Source organism: Seriola lalandi, unplaced genomic scaffold, assembly GCF_002814215.2.
Source record: "Seriola lalandi dorsalis isolate HSWRI2012SDOR001 ecotype SW California unplaced genomic scaffold, Sedor1 jcf7180002054573, whole genome shotgun sequence".
Taxonomy (NCBI): Eukaryota; Metazoa; Chordata; class Actinopteri; order Carangiformes; family Carangidae; genus Seriola; species Seriola lalandi.
Window position 1 is genome coordinate 120,012 of NW_019525126.1, and position 20,944 is coordinate 140,955.

Here is a 20,944-nt window from a genome sequence, read left to right on the forward strand (position 1 = left end):
CGGATTTATACATTTATACAAATGTTATCATTGAAATCACTGCCTAACAGGGACATAGAGAGCAATGTAACTACTATAGATGGAAACAATGATCCAAAAACTTAAATCGTACCACCTTGTATCACCGGAGGGCGATTCAGAGATTTTTTTTTTGTTTACAAAATGTTTATTTTGACAAGGGACATCTTCCTAATAGAAAAAAAACGGACAGATTGTCAAATAAGTGTCTTATTTGATCAACAGACTAAAGTGTGAGCGCTTTCCTACACATAAATATGCCTGACTATTTCAATTATGGTCTAATAGCGTCGCAAAAGGCTTTGATTACAAGGGGAATAGTCTCCTAGCGACACCTTCTTTACGGCAAATGGAATATGGCGGAGGGTGAGAAATCCCCAGACGGACTGGAGCTCAGCAAGGTAAGATTTTTAAAGTGCTAATACAGCTGACAGTGTTTACTCTGGCTCACGGACAAAATGCTGAAGTATAATGTGTTAGTTCCTTTGGACAATACGGGTTGATGGCGCAGTCAAAGGATGTAATACTGACCAAGCTAGCAGTCGTGGCTAACTAGCTCCTGTGCTAGCTATCTAAATGGTTCAAATGTATCTGCAAAGGCTACAATATGTACTGCTCACCAACAGTGAGTGGTTGCTGCTGGCTTTGGAGTCAGCACGTATCTTAGTTGACAAGGCAGTCGGGGAAAATGTGGTAGCGTTCTCCGAAGTGTGTCAATCTCCATCCGGTGGTATTTTGGTGGTCGCTTTTGTCCAAAGCGCCTCAGCATGAGTTGAACATGAGTTGGCTGTGAGTTTAAAAAAAATTTGAGCATCATGGCCCCAACTTTTCGGCCCTCAAACTCTTGTTGCGTTGTGTCAGTCATAAACTATGGTCCAACGTTATATTGAAAGTGAAACTGACTTATCTAGATATGGTTTTACCAACGTTTATTATTTACACTTTGGCACTCGTGGGGAAATTGACTTGATGCAGTACAACAAACAAAACGAACAATATGAAAATGATATAATTTGAGACCTTTCCACCCTCGTCATAAAAGTGTATATTTTCACATACACTTATACCAATATTATAAGTTTCAATTGATCAGTGAACATGATGATGTATTGCTAAAGGTAAATATTTATCTGCACATCAATGAGAATAGTGGCTAATCTATGTGGTTGTGTGTCAGTTGGTGGATATGTGAGTCATTGATAAACGAGTCATGCTCTTCTCTGTCGTCCTTCAGAAATGGCTGGAGGCTGCAGACAGCAGGGCGGAGCTGCTCCGCTACCTGAAGGAGCAGGTGCCTCAGATCTTCTGCCTGAGGAAAGAGTTCAGCCCTCAGGAGGAAGAGGATCTCATGCAGAGCCGACTCCTCTATCCCTTGGAGTGTTTTTTATTTGGAGAAGATCCTCAGGAGGGTCTGGAGAAGCTCAAACAGGGTAGCACCTCCTCCCAGCTCTGTGGACGAGTCTTCAAAGAGGGAGAGACTGTCTACTCCTGCAGGTCTGAGTAGACCCTCTGATGCTCTGTAATAAATAAAGTTGTAACCACAATAGTAATAGTAGTTATGATAAAATACTAAATATTTATTTAATCTTGTTAGTAATTTTGAGTACTGGCTGATCAATGTTGAGATGTACATAAAAAATTATTGTTTTCATTGTTACTAGAAATTAAGCGTGAAATAGGAATCTATAAAAAATATCTGAAGCCTATAGCACTCACCCCCAATAGACTCTGGTTATCCTGGATGAGTTATAAAGCTACAGCATTCTAAGACAGGAACATATTTACATGGAGGCTATTTGATATCATTAAATGCTTCTAGTGAGAATAGTTTGGCCTCAATAGGTTTTAGCTCTACAATTATCTAATTACACATCAACACCACAGTATTTAGGCTAAGTGTTAGAAATAAATAGTTAATGAGTAGACTCTCTCAGGTTTCAGGTTTCAATATGGGACAGTGCGTGAGTGGACCTTAATGATGTGAAATTCCATATCACTCACATAAATGTGTACATCTGCTTGTTAGTTTTGCAACATGGCACCCCTGGGTGTCAATATGCTTTAGGACAAAAAATCTTAATAAATTGACGAATACAAAAAATATACTTTAACATAACAGTGATAAGTAACTTTAAAATAACTTGAGGAATAAAGTTAAAGGGTCTCAGTTTCTGTGTGCATGTTACCTCAAATAAACTCAAGGTTGTTATTACAATAAGCACATAGAGACACTAGAAACAGGAACATGTAATATATCATGGGACAAGTATATGTTTGCCATTGTCTGAAATAAATTCTATGAAAATATAATCAATATAATATACAGCCAGTGGCGAGTGAGTCAGTATCAACACAAAATACAAATAAAGTTCACATGCTCATCAAGTTTACACTGGATGTTTACACTGAAAAAGTCCAGGAGAGCTCAGTGTGCAGTTTGGTTTGATGGCAACCAGCGATAGTTTAGACATTTAGAGTGGCATCTTTAACCTCAGATAATACATTTTACTTGACATTTGCTCAAACAAGTAACCAGTCCCTTTGTACTTATTGCAGGGATTGTGCTATAGATCCCACGTGTGTCCTGTGCATGGATTGCTTCCAGGATAGTGTGCACAAAAGCCATCGTTACAAGGTTGGTGTCAATACAAGTATTTTTCCATCTTTAATGAAATCTTATTTAACATGTTTTATTTGAGTATATTAATGAGTCAGCTTGTCTCCTCTTGAATAATTATGAATGAGTTGAATAGAAAATTGCTCAGCATTAGATTTCTGTTCTGAGATCTGACGTTTCTATATGGGCCCACACATACTGAAGCATCCTTACCTTTCCCTTGTATGGGCTCTGTGATTCACTTCTGTGCACAGTGTGTTATAATGCCAACTTGATTAGCCTCCTGCATGCCTCTTAAACTTTGGGAAAAAGGACAACATATTTTAGATGCACAAAGATCAATGTTTGATTATTTCTAAATCATTATAGGCCAAATTGCACAATATTGCATTCCCACAGCTACAGCAGTTGTATAACTTAATTGCTGACAGTGACAGTACAGTATGTGCATTTTTTCCCAGATGCACGCGTCATCAGGCGGGGGGTTCTGTGATTGTGGGGATGTAGAAGCTTGGAAGATCGGCCCCTGTTGCTCCAAACACGACCCAGGGGCAGCCACTGCCATGGTAACGGTGAGTTACATAATAGAGCGGAAAGAGGGATGTGGGAGGGGCGTACTTGTCCCATTCTGTGTCAGTGTACCCCGGAATGCTTATTTTCCCATCTTAGTCGTGGATGCTGCTCTCTTGGCTGTGACTTTGGCTCCGGAAATGAGAAAGAAAAGCACTGCACCAATTGAGAAAATTTATAACTAGGTTAAGAGATTTGGGAGGGTGATTGAGTGCGAGTAACCTCAAGGAAAAAAGTTGTGGGTGAGACTGGTTGAAAGCAGCCTTTCTTCAGTAGCTTAAATCCTGCTGAATTGTGCAAGGATGAATTCAGTTTACACCTCACTGCTGCTGGGACACATTGTGATGATTGGTTTTTCAGCACTTGTTTGTCTGGCCTTTCTTTGCTGATCACAGTGTTTGGGCTTTCCTCTGATAAGATCATGCTTGGGGGGCTTTGAGCGAACATGCAGCTTGACGGCTCTGTTCCTTTTTCCATAAACAGCAGGTGCTTCTATTAACAGAGATATCACTGGCCCATCTCTGGCAGGCTGCTTTGTGTTTTCTACATCAGATCTGAACCTATGCTTAACAAGCAGTGACACATCACATGACCATAATAGTATCTCCACACTGAACATGAAAACCCATCATGCTGTTTCAGACCACTCACTTCTAGTTTAGATTGCGGTAGATTCCAGAGCTTGTTCTCACACAGCGGTGTGACGATGAGTCTGGTGTAAATACACAGACTCACTGTATGTTTTGTTTAGTTTGTATGTTAACTGTCAGGGATTTGTATGAAATACTTGGCTGCTATGTGGATATTTGTTCTCAGGGGATTTGATTAATGTCACCAGGCCAGCTGTCTGTTTTACTCATATTAAGCAAAATATTTAGACCAGTTTCCTGTCACATCATAGAGTTACTACTGGTTACGCAGGAAGTCGGGAATTAGTAAATGTTATTACAGCAAGCTTTTTCCATGTCAGATTGGCTCCAGTTTCTGTAATGATGCATATTTGTGTTGAAGATGCTTTTTTGTCTTCATCTTGGAAAGTTACTGTATTAAGAAATACAAGAAAGAAGACAAAGAAAACAAGAAATTTCACTTATAGAAACATCACTCCAGGTTCAGTATTGATGTCACTAACAACTAACAATTTGTTGTTCGAAAATGTGTGAGAAATGTTCCTGATATGTCAAAGACAGTATTTCAAGTATGTTATTTCTGGAACAAGACACCTCCTGAGAATGTTCAACAATGTGAGTCCTGTGTTATTCTCTCATTTTGTGCAGGATGAGTGTGCGTTGGAGCCTGAGTTATATGAGCGTGCTGAGAAGCTGCTCCGGGTTCTGCTGCACTACGTCACAGATTTCTTGGTGTGGGAGGAGAGCTTTGACCTATCAGCTGAACTCCAGCCCCGGTATGGCCTGTTGGATCCCATGCAAATGCATAGATCCATATGCAAAGCTTTCCTTTAACAGTGTATTTCTCCATCCATGCAGACAAAAAGACAATGCATACTACTGTGTACTGTACAATGATGAGCACCACTCGTACGACCATGTGATCTACACCCTGCAGCGTTCTGTTAACTGTGATCAGGCTGAAGCACAGACACACACAGCACTTATTGACAAAGAGGTACTTTTGGTTTTATCTGTTTTCTTTACACTACTATCAAAAGGAAATTAATTTGAATCAGTTCCCATAATTGCACTCATCCTATCACTTGCAGATTACCCTACTATGTATTATTCTTCACTGTTGCACAGGGTCGGCGTGCAGTAAAGAGAGGACCCCTTCGTTCCTGCCAGCAAGCAAAAGACCTTATCAGGGTAAATACCAGCCACAGACTCTACACCTATTTAAACATTCATTTAGAAATTGATGATGTTTACCCTTGAACCTGAGATCATTGTAGAGTTTTGCACATCTCGGTGAACTATAACTCTTTCACTGCTGTTTTGCAGTCCAACTCTGAGCACATTTCCCTGCAGCCTCTGCGTGTGGAGATCCTTCACGCAGCAGTAATGGCTCATCAGACCTTTGCTGTGCGTCTCGGCTCCTGGTTCCAAAAGATCATCTGTTACTCAGGTGCTGCCATCGTTGTCAACACCATGTTACACATATCTACACCTTACTGTTCAGTTGTACATATTACCTTGAATGTTATGTGACTGTGTACCGCGCGTGATTCTTTGTGCAGCTGGCTTCAGGCAGGCCTTCTGTCAGGTGGCACTCGAGCCAAACACAGATGGAGACCATCCTTGTCTCATCAGCAGACTCATGCTGCACGATGCCAAGATGTACAAAGGCAAGTTGATCTTTGATTGTAGTAGATTAATCTAAACTCAGTTCCTTATGACACTAACGTGACATTTTATTTTTGTTTTCTAAAGGAGCTCGCAAGATAGTACATGAGCTGATTTTCTGTAGCATGCTAATGGAGACAGAGTCTAAGAGGCTTTTTGCAATTGAGTTTACAAAGGTAAAAAAAAAAAAAATCAATACTTTAAAAACTTTTTCTCAGTTGTTGATACTTAAGTTAATATATTTCCCATCTTTGTCTTTTCAGCACTATAAGCAGCTACAGAAGGACTTCATCCATGATGACCATGAGAGGAGCATATCCATCACTGCTCTGTCTGTTCAGATCTTCACTGTACCCACACTGGTAAGTCTTGTTTCCCATATATGTGGATACTGTATTATAGTGTTAGTATGGCACATCATTAATATTTTTACTTCTTTGTGAAGACACTTTGTGTCTGTACCATCACTTAACATCCATCTCTTCTCTAGGCCAGACAGTTGATTGAAGAAGGAAATGTCATTAAGGTGGTAGTTGATACCGTTATGGAATTGCTGCGTGAACATCTGGATGACAGCAATCGTTTCTTCTTCCTGGGTTACAACTCAGACAAGTTCTCACGCATCCAGGTCATCTTCCACGACCTCAGGTGATTAAACAGGCTGGAGTTTTAACTAATTATTTAATCTTAAAGTTCTTGATCTTCATCTGTCAAAGACCTAACCTCTGTCTCTCTCAGGTATATTCTGATCAGTAAACCCGCAATATGGACTACAGAGCTGCGGAGAGAGTTCTTAGAGGGATTCAAAGTCTTTCTTGGGCTTCTCAAGTGCATGCAGGTAATGATTGTCCAGACCCTGATTCATTCTTTGATAACATGTAATAGCAAAACACATCAAGTTATGGTGACCCTTCTTTCACTTTCCTTATCAGGGTATGGAGGAGGTGAAGCGCCAGTTTGGACAACACATCGCAGTAGAACCAGAATGGGAAGCCGGCTTTTCTCTTCAGATCCAGCTGCGCCATATTCTTGCTATGTTTCAGGACTGGTGTTCCTCTGATGTGAGTTGTTGTGTTATTTGTCCATCAAACGATAAAGTTATCCCACAGCCGGAGGGATTGTAACCATCAAACCCCCTTACAAGCTTATGTCTGCCCCTTCAGGACGAGATCTTGCTGCTCACTTTTAAAGAGTGTCATGAATTCCTGATGCAGTGCAATAATCAGTCCTTCAGAAAGGAGGCCACTGACTACTACATGTGCAAGCACATCCTCCATGTTCGTCCGTACAAAGTGTCTCAGGAGCCTGTCAGCATACATCTGCCAATCTCCAGGCTTCTGGCTGGTAGGAGAACTAATATTGTAGACTCAGTAAATTATTCGTATTATTTCTGTAAACTGTGAACTTACTACTCTGTATATTCTGATCCACAGGCCTGTATGTACTTCTGTGCAAAACAGGGGCAATTGAACATTTGGACAATCCTGTAAGTGACATGAAAAAAAGCACCTACAGCATTGAATGAATAGTATTAATTGTCACTGCTGACATAAGAGAATAATATTTTTCTCTCTGTTGCAGGAGAGTTATGACTACACGCAGCTGGCGGAGCATCCTCTACGCTGTGTGGTGCTGGCTGCTCAGGTCTCAGCCGAAATGTGGCGGAGAAATGGGCTTTCATTGGTCAGCCAGGTATGCTACTTTGTTTGGATGCACAAGATGTTATCTTCATTCTGCTTTCTGTTATTATTTCTTCAGTTGATAAATTACAACTAAAGTAGTTGTTTTCGCATGATCAGGTCTACTACTACCAGGATGTGAAATGCAGGGAAGAGATGTATGACAAGGACATCCTCATGCTTCAGGTTGGTGGCAATCATTTTCTCCTGCTATTGCACTTCACAGTTTTTGAATATGTACAAACACAATATGGTGACATGTGACCCTCACCACAAATTTTTTTTAATTTTTTTTTTTTTTATAGATAACTGCTTCAAAAATGGACCCCAACCACTTCCTCATGCTGATCTTGTTGAGATTCGAGCTCTTTGATTATTTTAATGGAAGTTGTTCAAGCAAGGACCAGGTAAGTAACACCTCAATATTTATTCAGAAAAAAAAACTTGTGCCGTCAAATGTTGCCCTTATTAATGAAATGCAACTAATTTTACAGGACGAGCTGACACAGTGGAATCGACTGACAGAAGAGATGCTGTACCTCCTGATCATCATCGTTGGTGCAGTGTCACATTCTACTAATCATACATGGTAACTGAGTGAAATATGAACCACACTGTAGTGTCTGACCAGCGTTGTGTTTCCAGGTGAGCGCTATGTCCCCGGGTTAAGTCAGGTGACCAGAGAGGATGTGACAATGAGGGAGGTTGTCCATCTGTTGTGCATTGAGCCCATGGCTCATAGCAGTCTGGTCAAAGGCCTGCCAGAGAATGTAAGTTGCGTAATGCCATATCTCTGAATGATGAGTTTTCATTCGAGAAGGAATATTACAAACTAATATCAAATGTTTTCTTTGTAGGAAAGCCATGAAACAGGCCTGGAGACAGTCATTACCAAAGTTTCCACCTTCAAGTACGTAAAGACGGTGAAACAAGTCATGAGTGTTATCTTGACAATAATGTTTGCGTGGGTTTAATCTGTGTCTTCTGCTTTTAGAAAACCAGGAGTGTCAGGACACGGACTATATGAAGTAAAAAAAGAGCGTCTGGTAGAATTCAACCCTTTCTTCTACCATTATTCCAGATCCCAGCATAGCAAGGTAACGCAATGTGTCATCACCAGTCTTACATTCAATTGTCACAACTTCTGTTCAATATCCCTCGGCTCATTCTTATTTTTCACTTGTTGTAGGCAGAAGAGTCTCAGAAGAAGAGGAGGTCTCAGGAGGGCAATGATAAAGGTGACCAACATCTTTGTTCTGCACAGGCCTCTGTCTTGCTCCTTGGTGTGATGAAATTCTCCACTCTGGTTTATAATGAATCAGCTCTAATGACATTCCTTCTGTTTGTTATTTTGTTCCCAGCTCTGCGTCCTCCGGTGCCCCCAGCCTTCTGCCCGGCTTTCTCCAACATAGTGCGTCTGTTCTGCTGTGACATTATCATCCACATCCTGAGACGCGTCCTCCAGAGAGCTGCAGAGGACCGGGCTACTCACTGGACAGAAGCCATGATCCAGAGGGTACACATGACATCCAACTTTACAGCCTTTACCCTGCTCTGCTTTACTGTTTGTCTCTCAGGAAGACTTGTAATAACACACATACCTTTACCACACAGGCCCTGCACCTGATTGGTCAGGCATTGCTTGAAGAGAAAACACAGCTTGAGGACAGGACTGTAGAAGAAGTGACCTTTGATTTCAGCCTTAAGGCTCGCAGTGAGTAAAAACCAGTTATCATAGTTTTCAAATATATGTAATTGCTAGATTCTGGGATTTTTGTGAAATGAATGTCTCTTGTTCTCTTCCAGGAATTGGTTCAGAACATGGCAAGTCAGTGTTCCTCTTGTTGTCAAAAATTAAGGCTCTTCCTTCCCTTGAAGCTCAGAAAGACATGGTGAAATGGGTCCTACAGGTAGGATATTTTTGTCATATATATATATATATATATATATATATCATTAAATATTAATTATCAGCTTTTTGGATTATTTTCCAATTTATTTTCTTCTAGATGTTTGAGATTGTCAAGTGCCTTAGAGAGAAGTCCAGTCCAACAGCTTCCATGAGTGTGGAGACAACCAAGCCAGAAGAGGTAAAAAAAACAAAACAATGAATGATAATTGTAAAACATTTGCAATTTCACGTAATATATATATACATTTATGTTGCCACCTGTTAGTGAATATTCTTCCTTAGAGACAAATAATAATAATAATAATAATATTATTTCGATTATTAATAATAATAATAATAATGATAATAATAATAATGATGATAATGATAAATCTTCACTGATCAAAGTCTTACTGCAGCAATACAATGAAACACCAGACTCTAAACAAGACACTCAACATTGCAGAAACTCAACTGCATTCATGATACTGAGAAATCTTATCCTCTGACTTGTTTTTGGTTGGTCCAGAGCGCTCAGGACAAAGAAAAAGCCGAGCGGAAAAGGAAGGCAGAGGCAGCCAAACTCCACCGTCAGAAGATTATGGCCCAAATGTCAGCAATGCAGAAGAACTTCATTGAGTCAAACAAGATGCTGTACGACAACATGCCTGACAGTGGGACACAGGGAGAGCCTGTTACAACAAGTGATAGGTGAGCAGAGCCATTGCAACAACACTATGGGTTTGTTTTGAAGACGAGAGGTGAAGATCTATATGAAATTAATTCCATTAATTCTAGCTCTGTTTATTTCTCTAGCTGTGCCATGGAGCAGAGGGAGCTGTGTGTAGCCGTTGGGCCCCACCGAGGGTCAACCCCGGCTGAGAGGGAGGTGCTGACCTGTATTCTTTGCCAGGAAGAGCAGGAGGTAGTGGCTCAGGCTCCAGCCATGGTACTGACTGCGTGTGTCCAGAGGTCCACAGTGCTGACACAGTGCAGAGGAAAGATACTGACCAACAGAGCAGATGGTCAGTCTCCATTCAGCAAACCTTTCAATTAACTACTGGCAGCTACAGGTTCATGGGTAAAAGTCAGTATCAGATTCATATGACTCATATGTTCATTGTATTTATCCCTTAAAGGGCCAGGGACATCATATCCCCTCCTCATGCCGCCTGAACTGGCAGTGGGGACCCACACTGGCAGCTGCGGACATGTCATGCATGCCACTTGTTGGCAGAAGTGAGTCATTACAAGAACAAATTTGGCCATTTTTACCATTTTGACAGTACTCCTCTGATATTGTGTGTAGTCCACTAAAACGCAGCATTGACAGTTAATTTGCCAATTACGTGTTATTCTCTGCATTTTTCAGATATTTTGAGGCAGTCCAGAATACGACCAGGAACCGTCTCCATGCTGAGCTGATCATCGACCTGGAGAATGGGGAGTACCTGTGTCCCCTGTGCAAGTCTCTGTGCAATACTGTTGTCCCTCTCATCCCGTTGGAACCACTAATGTTTAACTAGTAAGTCCATTCCACCTTCTTCAGGCCAATCTGTAATGGACTGTTGGTTGTACAAATGTTCAGAAGTAATTTAAGTGTCTATGTCCTGCGTGCAGTGAGAATGCAGAGATAATTGGACAGCATTTAACCATGCCTCGCTGGATCCAGATCCTCTCTGCTAGGATTAAAGGACTCAAGTCAGTCACTCAGGATAATGGTAAGAAGACATACTGAGCATACAGTAATTGCATGTTGTCATCTGGGTGAACAGCAGTGGCAAAGGAAAAGGCATTGCCGTATATGGCATTGGTGTTGTGTGTTGGATGTTTCAGGTTCAGATACCGCTCGATAACTTTGCTATTTGGTCTAATCACTTCTACTGCTTCAGTAATTATTTATCAGAGTACCATCAAATGTCATTATGCCTATTTGTTTGTAATGTGTGAGACTCTGGTAAAAAATCATGTAACCTGAGATAATTGATGGTTTTCACTTTCTCTCTTGCAGATTGCAACACAGAGGGCAATAGTTCTGATGGGGAAGCGATGGCCCTGTGTGGAGAGGGCCAGCCAGACTTTAGATCCATTCTCAGCTATGGAGTACAAGAACCGTGAGTGAAACTGTCAGTTCCTGACTATAACTCAAGTATCTGTGTTTCCAGTTCTGAATTTTCTACTGCTTGTTGTATGTAGGAGGAAGTTCTCAGACAGCATAGCAGAGATGCTGGTTGTGTGCGCCACCACGGTCCACAGGGTGGGACTGCAGACAGCGCCCAATGAGCTGTGTCCTCGTGTGCCCCTCATGGCCTGGAACACATGTGCCTTCACTATTCAGGCCATAGGTAAGCATTGGCCTTTTCAGCGTCTCTCTATCCCTTTGTCCCTTTTTCTTTTTGTAATACCTAAATTCCCATTTCTATGTCTCCACAGAAAACATATTGCAGGAAGGGGAGAAATCGCTCTTCGGGTCCTTACAAAACAGACAGGTTTGATGCCATGTACTGACAACTGAACTGAACGAATGTCACATATTAGCAAATTATGATCATATTTGTGAAATTCTCCTCTATTTTAGCTTGCAGGTCTAAAGGCAATAGTTCAGTTTTCAGCTTCCCAGAGACTTAAGAGCTCTCAGGCTGTAATCCAAAGGCACTTCACAGACATGCTGGGGGGTAGGTGGTCCATCTAAGCACACTCAGATCAACTCTCAATGTATGTATCAAATGGTTATGACTATAGACTTGTCCCGGTTGTTAAAACTGTGGTCTCTCTTCCCAGTCTTGCTGCCGGTCATGAGCAGAAAAAACACCCCGTCCCTCCTTGAGGTGGACTTCTTCCATCTTCTGGTAAGTCTCCTATAAAGGGAACTGCTCAGTTGAGAGAATATGAGCTTGACCTCATCTCTGAGCAAATGATGAAACATCATGATGGGGTTTTCATTTTGACATTTTTTTCAGTTTTTACTATAAATTTAAAAAAAGTTTATCCAAATAAAGACTCTGTATGTGAGAACCTTATAATAGTGTATGTAATGGATGTGTGTTTTGTCAGGTGGGGTTGGTGTTGTCTATACCCTCACTGTACCAGGAGGAGGCTGTAGACTTACAGCCATCTGCTGTCAGCTCTGCCTACAACCACCTGCACATCTTGCATCTGGTCACCATGGCACACATACTACAGGTCCTCCTGTCCTCTACAGGTACGAACAGAAACAACCTCAACCATACAATCTGGTCGAACAATACCACTACTACTAACAGTCCTACTACCACTTTCTGAACTACGTCAGAATGCTGTTTAATGATGAGGATGATTCATGATTCATTTCTGTGCAGATTTCAGTCCAGTAGCTGGTGCAGAGGAGACAGAGGAGGTGAGAGCAGCAGCAGAGCTCTACAATATAGTGTCACAACACACTGGAAGGTACATATTCTATTTTTTTTATCTGCTAAAATACTGTACACAACCATAATTTTTGTTTTTAGTTTGACAAACGTATATGGTTAAGAAAATAAGTATAAATTAGTACGAGATCTTCTTTTACCTACAAAAATTCATTAATTCAGACATTTTCACCGGGTGTGTGAGCAGTTTGATATTCAAGGCAGAATGGGACAGTTACTTTTCATCAGCCTGCTTCATAATAAAACCTGACAAGAATCAGCCTTGTCTGTTTGTAACCGAAACAAATTCCCACTCAGTGGGAGCAGACATTGCTCCTTTGTTCGCTGTTGTCTTCAGCTTGTTTGACCGATTGTTCTGTGTTTTGCTCGTCAGGCTGGTTCCAGATGTGTCTGGCAGCTCTGTGGCAGAAAGAGTGAGGAGAGGAATTGAACCTTTCCTGCGCTGTGCTGCTCTCTTTTTCAATTGCCTTACTGGTGTACATCCTCCAGAGGAGCTTTCTAGTACTTCTGGTAGGTCAAAACAAAGTATGTTATCATCATAATATACAGTCTGTGATGATACATGAACTCAAGCTGATGTTTTTTGTCTATTGCAGTTACCTCTCAAGGACAGATGGAGGCACTATGCAGTTACCTGTCACTACCCTCCAATGTGTTCCAGCTCTTCCAGGAGCACAGAGACACTGTTAGTCCACTGATGCAGAGGTAGGTGATCAACATCAAGGTACGGTCAATGTATCTGATCAATGATGTTTTCGTATTTGCTGAAGAGGGGAGCAGTTTTATGACAATATTTTGTCTTTCATAGGTGGTGTGGGAACCCAGCTATAACCAAAGCCCTGAAAGGCAAAATCCAGACAGTCAGGTAGACTTTTGGCTTTTGTATTAATTCAGCCCCACTTCTGTTTTGTAATAAAAGCAAGTCCTTATAATTGATGAATAAACTCTTTCTCCAGATACCCCAGGGGAAGGAATCGTCTGATTGATCTTCCTGAGGATTACAGTGCTCTCCTCAATCAAGCCAGTCATTTTCAGTAAGAAGAGAATTTAAGTCAGTTCATTCACCATCTGTTAGAAGAAAATCTGCCGTAGATGATCAACCCGCTTGTCTCCTCTGCGCTTTGTCCTCAGGTGTCCCAAGTCTACAGATGATGAGAGGAAGCACCCGACCCTGTGCCTGTTTTGTGGGGCCATGCTTTGCTCTCAGAGCTCCTGCTGTCTCAGTCAGCTGGATGGGGAAGATGTGGGAGCCTGCACCGCCCACGCTGCTACCTGTGGAGCTGGTGTGGGAATGTTCCTCAGGTGGGTCATCAATCCTGGGCTTTTGAGATATTTTTTTTTTTTTGTCAGTTCAAAAATATTTTTTTAACTTAATTATTTGACTTTGATTTTATTTGATGTAATTCTGTCTTGCATGACATGTGCTATATCATTTCATGTTGACAGGATAAGGGAGTGTGAAATTATTCTGATGGCCAGTAAGACTCGAGGAAGCACATACCCTGCTCCTTACCTGGATGATTATGGGGAGACTGATCCTCACCTGGTGTAAGAACCATTGCTGCATTGTTATTACTTTTAGCTCAGAATTGAAGATACGTCAATGTTGCCTCCAACAGGCAAAATAAGAAAACATAGTTGCTGCAATTTTAATACTTCCTCCACCTGCAGATAGTGAATGTTATAGTTGCAGTTGTCTGAAGAACTTTAGTGTTTCTGTTATATACCTCTATGTCACAATCTTTCAAAAGGAAATATTTAACTTTTTGCTCCACTGCATGTATACGACTATTATAGTTACTGGTTAGTTTGAGGATCAAGATTTTACATACAAAACGAATGATGACCTTATAACATATGAAGCATCGTTCTAGATAAACAAACCAGTTCATAACATTTTACTTAGTTACAATACCTCCTTCACATGAATGCATCAGTACTAGCAATACAATATTTAATGTCACAATGAGCACAGGGGCATAATGAGCCCTTCTTTCGATACTTTAAATACATCCATAGCGCAGATTGTGACGTCATCCAAGAATACTGTTACTGAAAATGTATAACTAACAAAAAAACAGTAATTTTGTCCCATTAAATATATTTTGTGTTCTTTTGGACAAACCCTTGAATCATTTGGGTTGTCTGTGTTTTAATTTCTAGAAGGGGCAATCCATTGCACCTCTGCCCAGAGCGCTACAGGAAGCTGAACCAGCTGTGGCAGCAGCACTGCATCTTGGAGGAAATCGCCCGCAGCCTGGAGGTGGTCAACGTGATGTTTGCCTTTGAGTGGCAGATGTTGTGATGATTGCTCCAGCTGTGGTGGCCGGGAAATAAAGAGCACAGCCATAGAGCACAGTCTGCTCCAGTGTTCCTGAGGCGAGCTTACACACACACACACAGACACAGACACACACACACACACACACGCACACACACACGCACGCACGCGCGCAAACAAACAACCCTCCTACAATCAAAGGAGGACTGAGCAGCCAATCTCTCCCTGATAAAACCCCTGCTGGAGTCCAGAGAGGTGGGACAGTCACAAGAGAAAGAGGAGGATGAGTAATGGAGGGTGATGGATAATGTGGAAACCCAAGTCGCCTTGTTTTAATTTGATTGTCTGCCGTGAGAATGAGTTTCTCCTTGAGTAATGTTATTTGCAAAGAGACTCATTCAAATAAAGACAAACATCTGTTATCAGTTTATGTATTTGATTTTTCTCCTGAGTAATGCTGTGAATTTTTTGCATTCTCTTCTGTTACAAAAGGTCTGTTATAAGTTATAATATTGAATTATGCTCTTTTGGAGGGTACATTCATTTGGAAATGTGTAGGCTTGTTCAGTCTTCCCACACATTTTGGTTTTTGCCCATCAATTATGTGGATGGTCCGCCATAACCTACTGTCACCTTTACTCATATAGACATATATTATGGATAAAACCTTTATAGAATATACATTATTTTCAAAGTTTTGTTTAAACGGATTCAATGCTCTTAGAAGTATGCAGTTACCTACTTTCATGATTTCCTGATATGGATACATTTATTGATAAGCAGATGTTAAAGCTTTGTGAATGGCATATTCAATCATTTTGATTGAAATATTAATTCGTCAAAAACGATCTCACTAACCTTAAGAATCAGGGAGTGAATTGTATGAAAATATTTCCAGTATACTATGATATTATAGGACACCATTTTACGAAAACCCTAAGCCAAACTGATTATAATGATCACATATTTACTGTATGATGTTTGTAATAGTTGAAACCTATTGAAGGGACCACTGTCAAACAGATTATTGGTCACATTTCTCCATGTGGTTTTTATTTACTTAAAAACCAAAATAAGTAAAAAAAAAAAAAAAAAAAACCTAAAAAAAAACCTATTGCAATATTCTATTTAAGAGAGAAATGTACATTTTATTGAAAGCAATCTAGTATGGTATCATTTCAGTAGGTTCATTCGTTATATCTCTTCCTATTCAGGAAAAGTTGTGTGAATATATCCTTTTTTCCTTTTTGTGTTGTTTGACTGTATTTCATGAGACTTCCAGGCTGTGGAAATAAAGACACTAGCCTATCTATAGATGGACTGTTCCTGTGCCCTGAATCAATCAGAGTGCAATGATGTTATAATTTCTATTATCTAAAATGTAAATGGCTGCAAACCAGTATAAAAGGAGGAACCCCAATGCAGGATGTTTGACATTGAATTCCCTCTTGTCTTGCTCGCATACAGAATAAATGAATGAGAAATTCTTCATCATTAATATTGTTTTGTATATCATGTGGGATCCCCAGATGATTAACACGTTAACATCTTATAGACAGAACTGCAGCATTACTAACTCACATGCTTCACCTCAGCAACGTCTCTCTGCCACCAGCCAATAAAGACACACAAAGAAGCCCAGTCTGCAATGAACTGGTCTGAAATCCTCATAAGACAATGACAGACAGTGAAGTCATTCCAAAGCCAGCTCAAAAGGTTTATTTTCAAGCTTTTGGTAGCTCATCCCAGCGAAAAGTGTTTTCATTTGACAATTAGATCATGGTGGCACTGCTGAGGCACATCAGATTCATTGTAGTGACGGCTTGAACCTTCTAGGAACTTTATCTGTTATAAATTACTTGTAGATTTCTGTTTGGTTAAGTGTTTTTAACTAATGTGAAAGCGAGAACATAATATACTTATTAGATTGTTTACTACCCTTGGTGCAATTACGATTGCTATAAAGAATGTGAATTACATTTGCAGATGGAAATGCACAGAAAGGAATCGAAAAATGATACTATTAGTGTATAATAAACATAACTAATGTAAAATTCATCATCATGCTCTTCCAGGTTCTACAAGGCCTATTTAATCTGAGGCGCAATCACTCAATGCTTTATGTGTGAAATTTAACTAAACACTAAAAATTGATAACTATAAATTCTTGACTGTAATTTCTTACATGTTCAAGTGAAATCAGGCAACAAATAAAAAAAAAACAAAACAAAAACTAATATGTACCATTTTGGACCTTCATCACTACTTAGTCATCATCATTTTGATTCAAGTCTTGCAACCAACAGGTGTATAAAGCTTTTTAGTACGTGTTGCAAAACCACAACACACAGGCAACAACGTCATTTGTAAACAACAGACTATAGTACGGTTGTGTACAGATGTATTGTAAAATGTGTACATTTATTTGATGGTGGTTTATGGTTGAAAAACACAGGCATTGTCAGTGGATCATGTATTGTGTGATATTTCCCACACTGTATTTCATCTTCCACACACACAAACACCTTTGCACAGGTAGTTCTCAGCTGTAATTCTTGACTCTGTAAGAAGTCTGGCCTTCAGCGATGCTGTTCACTGAGGGCTTTTTTTTATTGGAGAAAAGGTCAACTGGCTTCAGGTATCTGCTTCGGTGGCACGTTGTCTGGCCCATAGTGTGCTTTGGAGGTGGAGGGGACATCAATGTTGGGGTCCCCATTGTTGGCTGTGTCTATCTGATTGCTCTTGCCGAGGCTCTTGATGATGTTCAGGTTGGTGCGGGCTGTTTCCATGAAGCTGTTTTCCAGCAGCCAGCCGTCGGACTCGGAGTTAGGATCTCCCTGCCTCAGCACGTTTTCCAGGGAGGTTTGGAGGTAACGGACTCCTGTCAACACTGACAGCTGAAACAAGATGTAGAGGATCAAACAAAAACATGAGCAAAAATCATGGTATTAAAATTCAAATAAGTCATCTTTTTTCCATCATTGTGTGATCTAATATTGTATATGTTTTGTTTCTGCAGGTCTGTGGCAGTTTCTTTGGAAACCAATGCAACAGAGTAGAGGACAATAGGAGAGTCCACTTTAAGTGGCACATGGATAACCCAGAGATAATACGCAAGGATTATTACTGCAAGTGTGTGAAGTGGATACAAGTGTTAATGCAAAGGCTGAGGTGACACCTGCACTAAGTTATCTCTGGTAACTCTGGTAATTTTAACTCCACACCAACAGAATTTTTTCTAAGCACCAACTGACTCAAGTGACATCACTTGAGGTAATTAACCAGACTTTGTGCAGCTCTCTCTGGAGCCACAAAAAGCTCATTTTTTTTCACATATGCAGTAGTGCCTCCCACCACCTTCAAGCACACCTTGTAAATTTTAGTTGAGTTCCCCTTTAAGTTCACCGCTATGACCTTCTGTCGGTACCAACTTGTATTTTCTCACCTCAAACAGCCAGGTGATGAGGACCGCGAGGCCGATGGACTGCATGATGTAGTTGTAGTGCTCCAGCAGCGCCTGCCGACACCCTTTCATCCACAGGTTCAGCTCCTCCGTCTGGTGCTCGTAGTTGAAGTGGGCTGTGTTATTGGTGATCTGTTGCTGGATGCAGGGCCGGGGGGAGTTGACGTTGCAGCAGCTGAAGGGGACTCCATCCATCAGGTACTTCCCCTCCACGTTACTCCTTAAGCGACTAGACAGCAGGGAGAAGAAGGAAAAGTTGAGAGTCTGTGTTTATGGATTTGGTGCTACAGTGTGTGAAAAATTAGATCTTAGCTTGTCATTGTGAGGGACTGTATGAAAGTGATTAGTGGAGCAGAGAAGATTAAAAAAGGTGGACATGTATACATTTTTTCATTTTGCAAAAGAAAGGGTAGTTTGACTTTTTATAGAGAGCAGGGGACATCCAATAGTGTGCTCAGAAACACACAGAGGCAACAACCCTGCCACTAGTAATAGTTGATTTTCCCCGTCAGTCAACCACCAATATGTCACACATGAGAAACATATATTTATAGATATTAGTGATAATTTCTATCAACAGTTGTCCCCCCTTCTCTTAACTGCACATCAAGTTAAAAAATATTAAATGTGTCATATTCTAATTCATGGTGATCCTTCATTTAGTATCTTTTTATTCTAAAATAGAGAGTGGCAGGAATATTCTTAACTGTGTTATGTTTTCCATGGATCTGGAAATTTATAATTCTACTTTTATTGTTAAAATTATTATTAGATTATACTATCTGAAATGTTTTTATGCTTTGCTTCTGTTAGTTACTAAGAATGAAATCCTTATTAAGGATGAAACAATTTTTTTTCTTGTTAGTAATTTCTGTACAGTCCATTTTCATGTCATTTTATAGTCTTTACACATTCAGTTCCCTCGTTCTGCAGGTTGCACTTACTCCACCACCTCTTTTTGAGACATGTCCAGGTAACGGTTGCTGATCCACTGGATTTGGAACCAGTCTTTATAGCCGTTGTTGCCACAGCACTGGAAGTCTATCTGCAGCATGTCCAGAGTGCGCTTCAGGAAACATCGTCCTGGTGTGTCCGTGTCCTTGTAGAACCTCATGGCCTCTGTCAGCCCCAGGTTCAGAGACTCCTCCAGCTCCCCACGCATGCTGTAACACATCAGAGCCCCCACCAGCACACAGAAGGTGAAGAAGAAGGTGCATATAATGTAGGGCAGCATGATCAGCTTCCAGCGCAAGAACTTGGTGGTGTCCACACAGTCGTAACAGATCTTCCCACCCAGGAAGTTGATGGCACAGGCGATGAGGCCCACGGCTATGAGCATATTGGGCACATACTGGATGTCCCTCTCAGCCATAAGCTCTCCTCGCTTGTTGATCTCAACCTTGAGGAAGAGGCCCAGGCTGAACAGGATGGCCCCTGTCACCACTGAGATCCAGTTGAGGATCCACAGCACCTGGGCCAACTTGTCCCTCTTGGTCTTGGTGAACTTCACCCTCAAGACCGCCATCGTGTATTTATCCTCTGTCAGTTTTTCTTTTAAGTCGGGGAGGTGGGGGAATTAAAGGTGGGCCACAGGTAGATCAGGGGAGAGGAACAGGTTATCCTCCAGGGGGTGCCGGGGACCAACGGGTGGGGGATTGGTTGAACAGTTCACTGAAGGTCCTCTCATAAGCAGCTTAGCCTGGTAGTCATGATCAATATCGTGTGGACGCTGCATTATGTTTGTAAAGTCGTAGCTGACAGCTCCGCGAGGCTACAGTGGTGAAAAAAATATTGTCACATTAACAGCACAATTTCTTGAAATGGGAAACACTGATGAGACGAAATGCAATGACACATGATCAGTTGTATATAAACAGGAAATAATCTACATGTGAGACAAACGGTTCAACAGCCCATAACGCAGTTGAAAAAGCATAAGACCTTCCTTCCTTTAATCCAGTGATTCTTGCATTTCTGTCTGGAGAAAGTTCCCTAAAAGAAAATGTCAGAAATAGCTGACACGATGAAAAACTAAATCCAAGAAATCCACTGCACCTACCTTAGCCTAGTCAGCATTCACCTTGAAAATATGTCATCATTCCCATCATTCATCATTTTCTCATTTTCAGTTTCTTTTCTTGCTGACATGCTCAGATTTAGTCCTGAGAGAGTAGAGTGGCCGTAGTGACACAGATAGTATGAAGGCAGCCACAGCAGAATCAGAGTGAGACTAGTAACCAAGTCCTGACCCTCCTCCTAATCCCCTTTAATCATTAATCAGGCCTGGGCCCGACGGGGGATTTGGACCCACCTTCTGCCACCTATGCAAATCCGACTGTCTCGGAACTGTGAAAGTAATGGCTGACGGCCATTGTGTGTGAATGTGTGTGTGTGTGTGTGTGTGTGTGTGTGTGTGTGTTTTCTTTTGAGTCAAAAGTAGTGATATTTTAATTTTAATCTATGCAGCATCACCATGAGTATATGATTTGATTAAGATGGCTTGTAATGAAAAAATACTTTATGCACATAGAAAGAATTTTTTTAATTTTTTGTGGTAAAACTTAAATACTATCATGTATTGCCATGTGGTCCTTATTGTGAACACCACACACAGGATCTGGAGGAGTAAACAGGTCAAAAAGGGTAAGCTAAGGCTTAATGCACACTGACAAGAAAAAACTGCTGCTACACTGCATTCAACTGGTGGAAACTTTCCAGTAG

The 20,944-nt window shown here is 41.0% G+C and overlaps 2 protein-coding genes across 2 annotated transcripts; one reads left to right on the forward strand and one right to left on the reverse strand.

Annotated features, from left to right (window-relative positions):
* Nucleotides 1-368: 368 nt before the first annotated feature.
* Nucleotides 369-16,258, forward strand: ubr1 (ubiquitin protein ligase E3 component n-recognin 1). Its single transcript, XM_023417261.2, has 47 exons — nt 369-419; nt 1,253-1,512; nt 2,575-2,653; nt 3,097-3,207; nt 4,483-4,610; nt 4,693-4,831; nt 4,963-5,025; nt 5,161-5,284; nt 5,397-5,504; nt 5,590-5,678; nt 5,766-5,864; nt 5,993-6,150; nt 6,241-6,340; nt 6,435-6,563; nt 6,666-6,846; nt 6,936-6,988; nt 7,084-7,194; nt 7,302-7,367; nt 7,487-7,588; nt 7,676-7,739; nt 7,827-7,951; nt 8,039-8,091; nt 8,176-8,278; nt 8,371-8,419; nt 8,543-8,697; nt 8,796-8,895; nt 8,988-9,091; nt 9,191-9,271; nt 9,602-9,783; nt 9,889-10,097; nt 10,212-10,311; nt 10,445-10,597; nt 10,693-10,793; nt 11,084-11,186; nt 11,269-11,417; nt 11,506-11,561; nt 11,651-11,747; nt 11,854-11,921; nt 12,127-12,274; nt 12,411-12,498; nt 12,853-12,989; nt 13,076-13,184; nt 13,288-13,344; nt 13,436-13,513; nt 13,611-13,781; nt 13,926-14,027; nt 14,643-16,258. Exons 1-47 carry the CDS (start codon nt 375-377, stop codon nt 14,782-14,784), a joined length of 5,229 nt encoding a protein of 1,742 aa, XP_023273029.1. The 5' UTR covers nt 369-374; the 3' UTR covers nt 14,785-16,258.
* Nucleotides 16,259-16,926: 668 nt separating this feature from the next.
* On the reverse strand, nt 16,927-19,990 carry prph2la (peripherin 2-like a). Its single transcript, XM_023417262.2, has 3 exons — nt 19,168-19,990; nt 18,206-18,452; nt 16,927-17,657 (listed from the first exon to the last, which is right to left on the reverse strand). The coding sequence occupies exons 1-3, from the start codon at nt 19,746-19,748 to the stop codon at nt 17,385-17,387; spliced, it is 1,101 nt and encodes a 366-aa protein (XP_023273030.1). The 5' UTR covers nt 19,749-19,990; the 3' UTR covers nt 16,927-17,384.
* Between the last annotated feature and the right edge of the window lie 954 nt (nt 19,991-20,944).